This window comes from Alexandromys fortis, unplaced genomic scaffold (assembly GCF_014885135.2).
Source record: "Alexandromys fortis isolate MF-2015 unplaced genomic scaffold, M_Fortis_MF-2015_v1.1 scaffold_44, whole genome shotgun sequence".
Classification (NCBI taxonomy): Eukaryota; Metazoa; Chordata; class Mammalia; order Rodentia; family Cricetidae; genus Alexandromys; species Alexandromys fortis.
In genome coordinates, this window is record NW_026067921.1 from 5,024,923 (window position 1) to 5,040,804 (window position 15,882).

Sequence of the window (15,882 nt, forward strand, 5' to 3'; positions counted from 1 at the left end):
ATACTTAACACATTTCTGCACTATTACTAGAGAGACCATGTGCATATCACTCCTCTCTCCACACGCGCACAAACATTCTTTTTCACAAATACACAGCAACCCTTCCTCTTTTGCTAGGGGAGCCTTACAACCCTGGCTAAGACTTTTAGATGCCTTCCTGGGCCTGGTTCTCACACAAAGACTCCGTAGTTCATTACTGCCTATAAAGAAATGGTCTTAACATCAACCAAAGTCGAGGTTCTCCTTTCAAACCCTATTACAGATTTGTGATTTGGGCCTGACAGGGCCTGCATGGATGGTAGGGAGCCAGACTACGACTGCAGGGAGGCCTGGCCTCCTGTCTGTGGGTTCTCCGCCAATCAGACACTCCCTCACTTCTGAGCCTCACCATGGAGCTGTGAAAGCCCAATGTTTGATCCCTCCAGTTCCTCCAGAGACATCGGCCAAGATGCTTTTGAAGGCATAGATGAATATAATAAAGCGTGATTAACTCAAGAGCTTTGCTTTAGGATAGAGGTTTTAGTCTTGGTTTGTTTGACAGTGTTGTGTGTGTGATGAGCTTTAGTCATTTTCATTCTCCTTGCCAAACCCTGTCCCCAAGTCCCCTTCTATTTCCACGCTTTCTTCTGTGTGTGACCCAGGGAGTTTAATTAGACTTTCAGTCTCAGCACCCCAGAACCTCCTCTTGCCTCTCTGTAGAGAAGTGTGCAGGGCTGCATGGGGATCAACCACCTTCTGGTTCTGCTGCTACCCTTTCTTTTCCTTCCCCCAAACAGACTCTGAAACCGGCCTTGGGACTCCTTTAACGTGTTAGACCAAACTGCCCAGAAGAAACATTGTTTTCTGCAAATCTCTGTTACTCTCCTGGCAGTGGCTAGTGGCTACCACAGAGACTCAGAACTCATCAAAGTCTGATAAAAATAACCTTGTGTGCTCAGCTGTGGACGAATCAATTATATTAACGTTCTTCCAGTCAAAGCTCAGAGGTACTGTGGAAAGGATGTAAGAGCTGGTGAACGGGAAGGAGGGATGGGAAACCATGGCTTCCTGGCACACCATGGCCATTGCAGACGTCGGCTCACAGCAGGTATGGTTGCCAGCACAAGATCAAGCCGGGCAAAAGCCCAGTGTGGCGGGGGAGGAGCCCCTGAAGTCCCACTCGTGGTGGAAGACCTGTTGCCTGTTGATGGCTGCTGAGGGCCAGAGAGTCTCTTTCCTTTAGGGATATGGCCACTGGTGGGCTGTCTGTGCTCCAGTAGCTGATCCCATACCCACGTGGGCCACACTAAGTGAACTCTGGCTTTACTAACGACAGCAAAAAAGGAGACGCCAGATGTGGTGGGGGCGCATCTTTAATCCTAGCACTTAGCAGGCAGAGATGGGTGCATTTCTGTGAGTTCGAGGCTAGTCTGATCTACTTAGTGAGACCTTGTCTCAAAAAAGTGGGGAGAGCATTTAGTTGGGAAGGAGGCTGGATGGGGGGCACTGGAGGAAGTTAGAGAGTGGTGGTGGACGGTTAGGATCAAAATACGGATTAAAAGGGCGACGTTTTCAAAGAAGAAATAAAAATCATCAACCAAAGGGACATCACTCCTCTGCGGCCCCGACTCCGTTCTGAAGTTTCAGGCGCACTGTGGTCGCAGCTGTGTTATTATTTTCACCCATTTGTAAACCCAGCTCCAGGCTGCTCTTGGTGACCGAGTAAACCGGCTGTGGATGTTTGGCTCTGGCGGCCCAAGGAGAAGTAGGCCACGTGGCATCACTGGTCCATGTGAACGTGCTTTGTAGAAGGGCAAGGGTATTCTGTGATCTAAGTGGCCATATGTGTTCAATTTACATCCTTACAGGATATAGGACCAGTACTACAGACACCTATCAAGCCTACTCCCAGCTGCAAACCAGGACAGCCCAGTTTCACAAAGCTAGAGACTAGAGAGCCCTGGCTAGGAGTCTACCTACCAGACAGCAGGGGCCATATCCACAAATAGTGAGCTCACACCTCGCACCCTCCTCTCCAGCCCTGCCCCTCGGAGGGGAGCAAGGCAGTTTCTGTCTTCATGAAACCAAGGCATACCAATGTTGGCACCAAACCAACTTTGTTTCCCCCTGAATTTTTTAAACCAGAGCAGTTAGGAAGAAAGTATTTTTATTTTAGTACTAACAGGCACATTTGATAGACTCCTGAGGATTTTTTGCTGGGTTATTTTTGGGGGGGGGGGCGGGAGTTTCTCTGTGTAGCTCTGGCTTAGTCCTGGAACTCACTCTATAGTCCAGGCTGGCCTCGGACTCAGAGATCCACACACTCCTTCATACTACATGCCTCTGCCTCCCAAAAACTCTGAGATTCCACCACCACCTGCCTGACTCCTGTGGAATTTTTAAGCCATTGTACTATCCACTTTTAGTGAGCTGAGAAACTTCCTCTGATTATCTTTAAAATGGATGTCCAGATCTCTAACTAAAGTTTAGCAGCCGAGCCATGGGTCCAGTGTTTAGCAAGTAAAATTTCTACACTGTGTGTTAAGTACTGCACGGCTAGTGTGGGACCCAAAACTGTGAAGATCTGACTTGCACGGCACAGTAACCCAGTGATGCGGTCACGGGTTATTTTCCCGTTTGTAAGCCATTTGTCTAGAGCCCCTAGACTGTGGCTGGAGAGTGAACCCAGGAGTCTGGCTTGTCCAAAAATGTGAAGTGAGCAGGAATGTGTGGTGCACTAACTCTGGGGGGAAATAGAAGCTTCCTGTTTAATCCGCATTATATTTTAAATGCACCAGCATCGGCTTCCACAGGCACTGACCTACGAGCAGTGATGGTGTGTTGTCCTGAGCTCCCTCCCCTTGTTAACCTGGCTGCGCTGTCCTGGTCAAGGTCACCGAGCTCCGTGACTCTGTGATCCACAGGAGTCCCTGGAGGAAAAGCCAGACTCCTCCTCGCTGCAGGGTTGTGGGACACGGGCTACCCACCCAGGACTGTTCCTTCCCTCCTGCCGCTGATTAAAACGCCAGCCCCAAACCAGGAAAAACAGGAAGCTGGTTTCCAGCTACGCCAGAACAAGAGCCTCACTGTTCCCTGCTCCTGGCAGGAGGCAGCCGCTGCCAGTGCAGGAGCCGCTGCCTGTGCAAACAGCAGCCTGGTCTTGGGTAAGGACAGTTTCTCCAAAGTTGCTGCTCAGTTCCCCTGCTCAGTCCTGAGCTACAGACTGGCTAGGAGCAACAAGGTCACTCTGTAGGTGTCCGTTTGGTCTTCGTCTGCCACCTGGAAGATGGGTTTCATAGTTTTTGCAGCATGAATGTAGAGAACAGAGCGCTCAGGAGACGTGTTTGCTCAGGACGTCACAGTGGCAGATCCCAGACCTGGCTTGACTACTTTCGAGGCCCCCAGTTTGATGTGGTTTTCATTATGGAATGCTGGGAAATTTGGCCAAAAAAGTGTATCTTGATTTTTATTTGACTAATAAAACAAACAGAGAAACCAGTAAGTTAGGACCAGTTTCTTCATAAAGAAAAACATTTAGTGGGGTTTGGCGGCTCGTGCTTGGAATTCCAGCCTTTGAGGGCTGAGGAACAAAGATCACTGTAAGGTGTGTGTGTGTGTGTGTGTGTGTGTGTGTGTGTGTTAGCTCAAGCTACAAAGTGAGCTTCAGGTTAGTCTGGGCTAGAGTGCCCATGTTTTTAACAAACTAGCTAGCTGTCTAACTACGCAGTAACCCACCCATGGCAAAAGGCAACAACTCGATGTATAATGTCAGTAGTTGCTGTTGCTCCAGGGAAACGGGAAACTGCTACTATGCTTTGGAGAACAATTTGGTAGTCCGTCCCAAGAGTGGAAGATTTCCTCCCTTCTTCTTTCTTCCCTTTCTAAGACAGCATCTCACTGTCTAGCTCTCTCTGGCCTTGAACTTGCTATGCTGACCAGGCTGGCCTTCAATTGAGATCCACCTGCCTCTGCTTCTGAGTGTTGGGATCAAAGGTGTGTGCTACTACGCTAGCCCACTGGTGCTATTGTGTATGTTTTACTCCACAATCCCAGGTTTTAATATCCTGAGGGTTTTAGTTAAAATGTGAAGAATATATGCACCAAGGATACCTTCTATGAGTTGTTAGAAGTGGGACGAGTAGGAAGCAGCAAAATGTGACAGAAAAAGACAATGGGTAGCAAGGACAATGTGTTTACTCAGCAAAATATCACCCGGCCTCTAACACTGATGGGTATAATTTTTTTTGGAGATTTTACTTTTTTGCTTTATTTTATGGATGCTTTACCCCCGCACACATGTATGTGTACCAGGCACATGCAAGGCATATAGAGGCCAGAAGGGACTGGGTCCCTTGGTATTGGAGTTACAGATAATTGTGAATTGCCACGTGGGTTCTGAGAATTGAACCTGGGTCCTTTGAAAGAGCAACAGCAAGGCTTTTTTTTTTTTGCCATATGATTTTCTCCGCTCCACTTCCTTCCACTCCCCTCCCCTTCAACCCTCTCCCATGGTCCCCATGCTCCCAATTTACTCAGGAGATCTTGTCTTTTTCTACTTCCCATGTAGATTAGATCCACGTATCTTAGGGTTCTCTTTGTTGTCTAGGTTCTCTGGGATTGTGAATTGTAGGCTGTTTTTTCTTTGCTTGATGTCTAAAAGCCACTTATGAGTGAGTACATGTGATAATTGTCTTTCTAGGTTTGGGTTACCTCACGCAATATGATGTTTTCTAGCTCCACCCATTTGCCTACAAATTTCAAGATGTCATTATTTTTCTCTGCTGCGTAGTACTCCACTGTGTAATGTACATTTTCCTTATCCATTCTTCAGTTGAGGGGCAGCAGCCAGTGCTCTTAACCACTGAACCACCTCTTCAGCCTGACTGATACAGTCTATATAGCAAATGAAAACATAGCTCACTGAAACATCAGGAAAGAATAACTGGGGTCCCAGGGACACGGTGTAGTGGGTAAAGTGCCAAGGATAAGAACCTGACTCTAGTCCCTAGGGTCCATATTCAGCTGAGGCACAGTCCTGCACTCAATTCCGGTGCTGGCTGGGGAGTGGTGCGTGTGAGCATGAGCGTGTGTGTGTTTGTGTCCGTGTTTGTGTGGACAAGTAGACTGGAGCATTCTGGTGAGCCAGTCTAGCCATACAGTAAGCACTGGAGAAAGAGCCCAGCTTCCAAAGATAAGGTGGAGACCAATAGTAGGCGTCACTCGGTGTCGAGTCTCTGCGCTCCACATGCACTGTGCACATATCTGCATGTACACACACACACACACACACACACACACACACACACCATGCAAACACATACAACCAAGAAATAAAAATAACAAAGGTAAGGATATAGAGAACAGCTTAGGTGAATCGTGTTTATAGAGACAGTTTGCAGGGCAGGCGGGGGAGGTGCGAGTGCATTGCTCACAATGCCCCAGCAGCCTTTCCTACGGGTTTGCCTGTGTCTGCCATGGGTTCCACTCCCTATCGGGCGTTCTTTGACGCACAGCCACATCTGGCGTTCTCCTGCAGGCAGCGATGGACGCGCACCCACTCGGGGCGGGTGCTGCCAGGTGATGTGTTTTCAGAGGCGAGCCTGGAGGCTGGCTCAAGGCGTCCCGCCTTTCATGTGGTCTCTCAACAGCTGTGCCGTGTCCGTGCCCTGACCCTACAAAAGGGACTTTTGTTTCCCTTAACCACCTGTGGTTTGTGCTGCACAGTCACGGGACGACATGCTGAGGACTTTGTTTGCTTTCCACCTTAAGAACAGAGGGCTCCATTTACCATGCGCCACAGGGCTGACACCTCACAAAAACCCTGTGTCTCCAAGCTTCCCTATCAGGCCTATAGGCTAACTTCCATCTCCCTCAACCCAGAGGAAGACTTCAGGATGTGCTCAGAGTGAAGCTAGTGTCCCTGTTGTGCTCCAACATGTGCCCCGCATGTCTACGAGCACTCACGTTCAGCTTACGGGAAAGCTGCCTGATGTAGTTCATTCTTTATCCACTGCTCACTGCTCTTCATCAAGGCCCAGCATCTGCTTGATAACGCCCCTTGGTGTTATGTGACAGTGGTTTTAACTGTCAGCGGGACACAATCTAGAAGGGCCTGGGCAGAGTCTCAATGAGGAGTTGGGTCAATCAGGTTGGTGTGTGGGTGGCGTGCCCATGAGGAATTACAGCAATGGATGGCCTGTCCACGGTGGGAGGCATCATTCCCTGGGCTTGGGCCCTGGGAGGGATAAAAGAGAAACACGCGTGCGTTCCTTGCTCTCTGTTCCTGGCTATAAATGTGATGTGACCAGATCCCCCGAGCCCTGTCCCTGTGACTGCTCTGATGGCCTGTCACCTGGAACCGAGAGATAGATAACCCCTGCCCCCCTTACGCTGCTTGTCAGGGGAAGGAAGTGAAACTAGGACAGTGTGTGTCCCTCCTGGCACTTTGTGGTGTGTCTTTTCCAGGCCTGCCCGCCACCCCATCCCTGTCTCCCTTAGCTTCTCTGCTCACCCCACATGCATAACATACATGAACATGTGCACACGGCTCGGCACATCTTCTACAGGGTCAGGCGGGTAGGGCAAGCATCCTCAAGTCTCTGTTTTTAAGAGAAAACTGCAGGTGACATAATTTTTAAGAACATAGTTCTCAGCTGGGTGGTGGTGGCACATGCTTTTAATCCCAGCACTTAGGAGGCAGATGCAGGCGGATCTCTGAGTTCGAGGCCAGCCTGGTCTACACAGTGAGTTCCAGGACAGCCAAGCAGAGAAACCCTATCTCGGAAACAAACAAAAAATAACATAGTTCTCTAAAAAAAAAATGCTAACTTTAATAATTGAGAGTGTCCGAATTTTAAAAAAAAAATCCTAATTTTTACCTTTCTCCCTTTGAACCCATTTTGAAGCAGCTGTCCTTAGAAGGGCTGTGTGTGAATGGTCCCAAGACCCTTAAGGGCACAACACAAATTCCAGATCTGGCTGCTGTTTGACGGCTTAACTGTATAATTTGATGTTTCTGAGATCATGCTTCACGTCTATCTGAGCAGTGCACACTCCAGAGAAGAGGAAAGGGAGTCTTTACCAGGGACAGCCCGCCTAGCAGGGTGGTCCTCACGGCTCTCTCCCCACCTCAGTGACAACATTCCTCTGCGCATTCTTTGGAAACCAAATCCCAACAGTCTGTACCTACTAGGGTTCCTGAGAACTTTGGCTCTGGAGGTCTGTTTTCATCAGGTTTTGTCTCCCGGGTTCCCAGTGAAACACCAGGAGCCCCAGAGAGCTGTGTGCTCCCTCTGGGCACTCTGCTCTCTCCGAATCAGAAAAGATGGTAGGAATCTTATCCACCAGCATTCTGGCAGCAAACAGGCGGAACTCTCAAAATGGGTAATGTGAGGAGTCTAATAAGGGTGCCATTTATTCAAGGCCTGAGTGCAGGTCTCTGGGACCAGTCTCAGCAGCACGCGTACACGTTCAGAGGGAAGAGAGGTCACTGGAACTAGACATAGTACCAGGAGTCCAGATCTTTGGTGATGTCACATGGCAGAGCTAGGAGAATCAATACTTCCTTCTAGCTCTCCCTGCTCCCCACTGAGCAAAAACAAGAGGATGTCAGGAAGCTAGGGAGTCCATTCATATAGCCCCAACTAGGGAGAATCCAGGGCACAGACAGCGTGGGGAAGAGTTGGGGGAGGGACAGAGAACATCTGGCCCAAGAACTAATCCACTCACCCTCTGCCTTGAAAAGCTCTGTGCCTGGGAAGGGGATCATAGGTGGGAAGCGACAGATGGAGAAAAAACTGGGCTGGGAAGTCACCCAGAGGCCAGTCCACACTACTCCCTATGATTCCGCGACGCCCCCTTACAGGTACCCTACTCTATGACTCAGGCTCCAGCCTTGAAACACAACAGGCTTTCCAGTCAGTTAGCACTGGGGGTGTCTGTTTTCTGAATGGTGCATTCCAAAGCCACCCCTCCCTGAGGCCACGTTCCCCCTAGCTACTCCTCAAATGCCTGGCGGTTCAAACCTGCCTGCCACAGGCTGGGAGTGGGAAGTCCAGGCTTTCACAAGTTAAAGGGATCAGAGCTCAGAGTCAACCAGGCAGCAGGTACAGGCATGCAGACACAGAGAGGTCTGGAAGACAAATCTGCACCTCGATGCGAGGAGCAGAGGAGCAGCGGGAGGAGGGGGAGCAACCACCAGCTTGGAGAGCCGGCCCTGGCCCCTGGTGACCTGGCTGTGCTCCCCCACCCTACCCACATACGGAAATAGCTGTGCATTGACCCACGAGCTGCCCAGGCCTGGAAAAATACTCCAGGATATTTAAAAAAAAAAATCACATGTTCTCCCAAGTCTCTCAAAACTTGACTAGAGGACTGGCTGGCTAAAAAAAGAACGAGTCTCTGAGATCTTTTATGAAGACGTTATCTGCATGACGAGTTCAAAGGGAAAGACCAAACTGTTATGAGTCTCGGTTTCCTTCAGAAATCCTATCAACCTTGTCCCTTTCTGAAGCAAGACAAACTCCCTAACTCTCTGAAAGACAGGTTTGTATCAATAAGTGTGGCAGTGGTCACTGCCTCACTAGGATCCGTGATGACCACCGATGATCGCTGCCATCAGATATGGCCACAGCTCTGTATCGATGAAGCAGAAAGCTCCAGAACTCTCACTGGGCCTCCCAGTTTTTACATTCATTCATCTCATCTCCATTCTTTACAGAACAAAGTCATGAGACTCAGCAGGAGGTGGGGGCAGATGACAGAGGAGGATTCTCCCACCTTTTCCTGTTTTTTTTTTCCTTCTTCTTTTTCAGGCAGTAGAGCAGCTCCGAAGGCTCGGGAGCAGAGGAGTGACTTGACTCCATTGTGTTGGATAAGTCACCGAAGAGATGGTGATGATGGTGGGGGGAAGAAAAGGAGGAGGAGGAGGCAGCAACAACCCAGAGTCAGGAAGCTGTTTCAATACTGCGGTCCAGATGCAAGAGTAAACAGAAAAATAACCTCCCGAGCCTGGAGATAGGTCATTTGGTACAGTGCTTGTGGTACAAGCATGAGGACATGAATGTGTGGCCTGAGAATGCATGTAAAAAGTTGAGCATGGTGACACACACTTGTAATCTGGCCACTGGAAAGGCAGAGACAGGCTGACCCCTGTGGCCTCGATCCCAGGAAGAAGCTCTGTCTCAAAACACAAGGGGGACATAGACTGAGGAATAACACGGCAGGTTTCTCTCTGGTTTCCACACGTATGTATTCATATCTGCACATGTACACTCATGAATGTTCATACATGATGGCATGCACACATGCATGCACACACACAAACACACACCCAAAACAGAAGCAGACTCCCCTTTTGTTCTGGTTGCTCTGCTCCCTGGGGAACCACCTCTCCTTCTGCACATCTCTTCACACTGAGGGTCTTTCTCAGATTTGGGGAGGTCAGAACTCTGGGGTATAGAGGCTCCTCTAAAGGGAGTCCGTGTTCACACTAAACAGAGGGGCTGCCGAGATGTCTCAGTTGGTAAATTCCTTGTTGCACAAACATGAGGACTCAAGTTCGAGCCCCAGCTGCCACGAAAAAAGCTGGGCATGGTGGGCACTGCTGTAGTCTCAGGGCTGGAGAGGCAGCCTGGGGCTCACTGGCTAGCAGGTTTAGTCAACCAGTGAGCTCCAGGTGCAGTAAGGGAACCTATCTCAAAAAAATAAAAACAATGTGGAGCGCTGACAGAGGAAGACACTTGATGTGGGCTTCAGGCTTCTACCTTTGCACATACACAGACACACACACACACACACACACACACACACACCACGTACACACACAGACACACGCACCACACACGGACACGTACACACGCATACACACACGCACATACACACACAGAGTGTGGCTCATCTCAATCTGGCTTTCTTCTTTGCCTAGGCTGCAGATGTTATCTGTGGTCACATGACGGGCTGTTCTGTTAGCAGCCAGCCAGGTTACTTTCTTCACAGGAATTCTTCCTCTATCCAGTTCTCCAGCCCTGGACAGACTGAGGTAGTCTGCAGGCCACAAGAGTAAGCGGTAGGGGAGATAGTGAGGAAGGTTGTGTCCCCTGCTTACTTTCTGCCTAACCTAGTGCCCGTGCCGGCAGGCTCAGGAACGTGGCACCAGCCAGAAGCAGTAGCGCTCGGACCCAACAGTGACAACATCTGGTTCATGGTGGCTTCTCTAAAGGGATGTAAATGAGGGGAACTACCTGGCTCTCATGGCAAGAGGCTGAGCTTGTGTCTGGCACTTAGGAAGCCACCTCAGAGCCACACAGGAGACTCTGGTGGGGCTGTGTCAGGATGTGACACATCTCTTGCTAAGTGAGAAGCTTAGACGGGCTTGTGATAAGGACAGTCTTGCTTGCCTTTAGCATTTGACCCCAAGGCTCCAGGCAGACTCTACTGGTGTCCAAACTTACACAACCGAAGGACTGGAGGAACATTACGCATCAGTCTTCCCCTCGACCCCTCCCCCAGTAACTGAGAGTGTGAGCACTCACACTGTGTGGCCCATGACCTTTTCCAAGCCAGTCTCCCGCCTCAGGGTCCAGTGCTGCCCTGCTGCAGCAGCTGTGGTAACGGCAGTAAGGAGGCTTTTACCTGAGGCACCATTTCGAAATCTGCGCACACACATTTCCTCGTCAGTCCCCCACCCTGCCCCTCATGCTCGGCAGCTGGAGAAAATGGGAGTACCAGCAGCAGCTTTCTACCCTAATAAAAAGGTCTGCCTCAGGAGGCCAGCAGGATCTCTGCTGCTCTTCCCCAAGTCCTTGTATCTTACTGTCATCATTTCCCAGAAAATGACCTGACTTCCATCACCACCACCACCGCCACTGTTACCACCACCAACCAACCAACCAACCAACCAACCACCACCACCGCACCAACAACAACTAACCAACCAACCAAACACCACCCCATCACCAACAACTAACCAACCAACTACCACCACCACCCCACCAACAACCACCAACAACCAACCAACCACTGCCACCAATCACCACCACACCCCACCAACAATCAACCACCACCACCGAATTACACGAGACTATTTTCACATATATACAATGTTATCTGAGCATATCCCCCCATATTGCCCTTCCCTTTCTTACCCTTGTGTTCCCCAATGTCTTAGTTTTTCCTGTGGCCCTGATAAAATACCCAGACAAAAGCAACTTAAATGACAGTTTGTTCTTGTTCATTCAGTCAAAGGCACAGTCCATCGAGATAGGAAGCCAAAGGAGCAAGACCCTGGTCACACTGCATCTACAATCGAGAAACAAAATGGCTACGAATGCTCAGCTCCCTCTTTTTATCACACACAGTCCAGGATTCCCCAATGAGAGACGAGTCTTGCCCACAATAAAGATGGGCCTCCCTAACTCAATGCAGTCCAGATAACCCCCACAGTCATAGTCAGCCATAGATGACCCCCCCCTCCCCTGCCAGGTGATTCTGGAGACGACTGTCAAGCGAGACGACTGTCAAGCGGAAACGCGCATCAAGTCCAGGCCTTATCTCTACTTCTGCACCATCAGTATAAACGATTCTACATACCTTTAAAGGTGAGAGAAAAATGTGATATTTGCTTTTCTGAGTTTGATTTGATTTACTTGATATGGGGATCTTCAGTTGTATCCACTTTCCAGAAAATGATCTAAATTCCTTCTTTATGACTGAAAAAAATTCCATTGTATACATCAACCTATTTTCCATTGTATACATAAACCTGTTCTTTACCCAGTTCTGTGTGTGAACACCTAGGCTGGTCCCCTAACTCAGCTACTGTGAATGGTGCCACATTCAACTGATGTGCAAGGATCTCGGGGATGTGCTGACTTGGGGTCTTTTGGGTGAATACTGAGAAGTGTTATAGCTGGGCCAAACAGAAGGTGTGTTTCTAGTTCTTATTTTTATTTTCCACATTGATTTCCACAGTGGCGCGGCCAGCTTACCTTCTCATAAGAGTGCATTAGTGCACCCTTTTGTCCCCTCCTCACTGGCATGTTGCTTCTGGACTGCCATCCTGACTGCAATGAGAGAGTCCCAGCATAATGTTGACGTACATTTCTCTGCTGGCTAGTGGTGGTGAACAGTCCATCTCTGCACGAACCCACACTTTCTACTAGGCCCCGTGATTGGTAGACCAGTTGGTTGGTTCAGGCTTGTGTTTGGCTCTTGATAGACAAGAGTACAATTTGCCCACCACCTTCTCTAACTATCCCAAGCACGCGAGGCCCATCATAGACCAACCAGTACTATGTTGATTAACTTCAGGGGCCTGACAATTCCTGAAGCTCAACCCACACAGGCCTCATGCTGGACGGTGCTCTCTTGAGTTGCACAGTGCTGTGCCTCTAAGACTAAGGTAACTCTCAGAGGGGATGTGGGACCCAGCAGCACTTGTCACGACAACGGCCCTCTATGTATGGAAGGTAGAAAAGGAGCCCTGATTTGCACTGGGGTCACAGGGCAGCCTAGGGTAAGTCTGCTCAACTGTAATGTTCCTTCATCGTGACCACTGGCTGACCCAAGCCATCATCTCTTTTTAAAGGGATGAGCAGCAGGCATGGACAGCAGGCAGGGTGGGATAATATACCCAACAGTAGGGACAAGAAGACACAGTGGGCAAAGTCACCTGGGAGAACACTGAGGGTGGGGAGCTGTGGATGCCAAACTCTAAATGTGTTAGTGTGGCCCCACAACGCCTTGCATTCTGAACAACGAGCTGCCCAAGAGGCCACTAGAGCTACAGAGACCCGCGAGGAATAGACTGTTTGCTGTAATGTGAGCTGAGTTTTCCCACATCCCTGGAGATCTTCACGGAGAGTTTTCATCCCAGAGACAAATGAGGCATCGCTCTGATAAGCTGAAAGAGACGGTCTAGGACAGGGCGGGACTGGATGAAACTGAGCTTCAAAGAGATGAAACAACCCACTGATATAGACACTGATGGCTGCTTACCCATCAAACACCCTCCTCTTCTCCCTCGTCTTCTCCCTCGTAACAGAATTCTCCGTATCTTTAGGGATGGCAACGTGCCCAGCTAAGACGTCTCCCGGACTTACAGTCAGATGACCGTGGGACACAGTACTGACCAGAGTCTTGAGAAGGGCTTTGCCGTCATGCCACAGGGCTCTTTTCTCCTTCTTCCGACTCAGTTCATAAAAAAGGCAGAGCTGTGTGGTGTGCACAAGGGTAAAAGCCACTGATGTACCATATGAGCCCCGGACAGGCTTTCTCCAGGTTTTTCATCGTATCAGAAAAATTGCTTGTTTAGCCTGATGGCTATGTTTGGGATATGCCTGTCCCCTTCTGAGTTCATGTGCTGCAAGCTTGGCTCTTAGTACGGCAATAGGAGAGGTGGTGGGCCCTTTAAGAGGTAGGGTCTAGTCCTTAGGTCACTGGAGGAAATGCCCTCACGGCTGGACCCAGTGCCTCAGCTTTCCTGTGTTTGTTCCTGCTCGGACACTAGCTGTGGAACCTTTAGGAGGTGGACTCACCAGGAGGGGTCTTTAGAACCTGACCCCTGGTTCCAAACTTATTCTCTGTTTCATTATCTCCTGCGCTATGTGCAGACTCCCACACGTTCCCACTGCAATGGCTTCTCTGCCGCAGTGGCAGCGTCCTCTGAAACCCTGGGAGGCTGTACTGCAGTCACGGCCATGCAAGTGTAACTAACATAGGGAGCTGGGGAGGGGCAGCTCAGCAGCTGGGAGCACCCGTGGCTCTTACAGAGGACCTGAGTTTGATTCCCAGCACCCATGGCTGGCTCACTATCCTTGACTCCAGTTCCTGTGGACCCGATGTTGCCTTCTGACCTCCACAGGCACCAGGCACGCATGTGGCACACATATATACATGCACACAAAATATTCACCACCAACTGATGCAATGTTTACAACATTCTATACAACCATAAGGAAGACTCCCCCATGTTTCAGAAGCAATGTCACAACCTCTCCCCGCCTAACCGTCCCCTTTCTTCCTTCAAGTCTTTAGCCACAGAAGCCAAACATCTCCTTCACTGTCAAAAGCGACCCTTGCTGACATGGATAAACAGTATCCCCCAAACGTAACAGGGGTTTAATGAACTTAATTTTAATTTAATTTAAAACTTGTTAAACGAAAATGAAATCATTTTAAAAAAGAATCTGAGGAAACTCTCTGCCTTATAGCTGGTTCTGAGACTAAGGTGGCTCTTCTTTCCTTCCATCCGTGAGACAATTTTCCTATCAGACACCCTTGGCTTGGTGCTGGCACCGTCTGTTCCTTCTCATGCCGACCCCAGATGACTTGCACAACTAGGGCAGATGTGTTACATCCCATCACATGGCCACCAGCTCCATCCTCTCAGCATTCACTCTCTCGCCTGGTTCTCTGGGACGCTGGGCTTTCCTGCTTCTAACCCAAGGCACAGTTCTGTGACCTCGCTCCCAGGCAACACACTCTTGTTTTCACAGCAGGCGAGATGTCACTGTGGCGAAAGGCCTGTCTGCGCCTGTCTGTCTTCTCACGGATGGAAGGCAAGGGACACAGCCCACTTGAGTCTCAGAACTAGCTATGGGGCTGAGAGATTCCTCAAGCTCTTTTTAAAAATGAAATTAAATTCATCAAAAAATTGAAATTTTAAATCCAAATCATTTAAATGATTATGTATGTACATGTATACTCGTGTATGAATTTGTGCATGTGTGCGCCCTGCCTGCCAAGGGCAAAAGAGGGCATCAGCTCTATGTCAAGGGAGCTGGATTTACAGGTGGTTGTGACATGGGTCACCCACTGGGAACCTAACTCTGGTCCTCTGCAAGAGTAGCACGTGCTGTTAACTCTGCTACAGTCCTAAGATCCCATAAATTCTTCAAAGAAAACATCTGAGCATTGACCACATGTCAGCCATGGTTGACGCTCTTGATGGGTAGAAATCTGCGCCATGATTACTCAGTTTTACAGATGGGTAAACTGAGACCCAGGGCATTATTAACCCACTGGGGCCACTTAGTGAAAAAGTAGCAAAGCAAAAAAAAAGTCATTAAAAATGGGAACCTCAGTTTGCAATGTTTTACTATAATTGTCTCTGACCTCTGTGAGACCAGGTGTGGATGGTATTTGGGATTCAAGGCCCCCAAAGGCCTCTGCGGAGCCCTGGCTGGCTCAATTTCTTCATACTCATCTTTGGCCTTCGGATCTTTGGCTAACCTGTCCTTTCCATTTTTCTTGACTTAGACTCATCTCAAGTCCACTCACTATTGCATGGACACCTAATGCCAGACGCAGAGGAAGCAGCCGAGGAGCTCCCTTCGTGCCTCAGACCACAGGACAGCTACAGTTGAGGACATACGTCAGAGTGGTTCTGGGATACAGGCATCAGTGCGGAGACCTCAGCCCACAGGGGAGAAAAAGCAGGGCCTCTGATACTGAAGGCCTGTCTTCACCTTGTAATCTCCCTAAGACTGGGGCTGACTCTTGCTCCCAGGTCAGCTCCTATACTCTCGTGAGATGAACTATTACCTAAACTGGTGGGTCTCAAATGGGCATCTCTAGCCAAGACCATTTTTTGTCTTCCAGCCTGGAACTTTATTGCCTCCGCAGCAACTCTTTCTGCAAGTCTCTCCCGTATCTCACCTCCCAGTGTCTACGACAGAAGACCCGCACAGTCCTGTGGGTCATCTGACCGCTTTACTCACTGAGATTTCTCTGGGTACCAGATTATGTCAAGCTTTGGTTATGGCAAGAGGTTAGCACCTGCTAGTTTCTATGCCACACCAACACTCCTTTGTTCTCCAACCACTGACCAAACACACCAGGCTCACCCTGGTGCTGTTACCACAGATAACCGCTGTATGTTTGATTGTCAACTTGACACAGCCT

The 15,882-nt window shown here is 49.4% G+C and overlaps 1 protein-coding gene across 3 annotated transcripts in view; it reads right to left on the reverse strand.

The window, feature by feature from the left end:
- Ctdspl (CTD small phosphatase like) overlaps positions 1–15,882 on the reverse strand; it is a 117,675-nt gene that overhangs the window by 62,293 nt on the left and 39,500 nt on the right. The window contains exon 1 of one of the 3 annotated variants that reach the window (XM_050141506.1): positions 12,976–12,994. The exons of the other annotated variants lie outside the window; for them this stretch is intronic. Within the exon in view, the coding sequence (XP_049997463.1) occupies positions 12,976–12,979 (4 nt within the window). The 5' untranslated portion in view covers positions 12,980–12,994. Of the gene's footprint in view, positions 1–12,975; positions 12,995–15,882 lie in introns of those variants that run through there. 3 annotated transcript variants of the gene reach the window in all.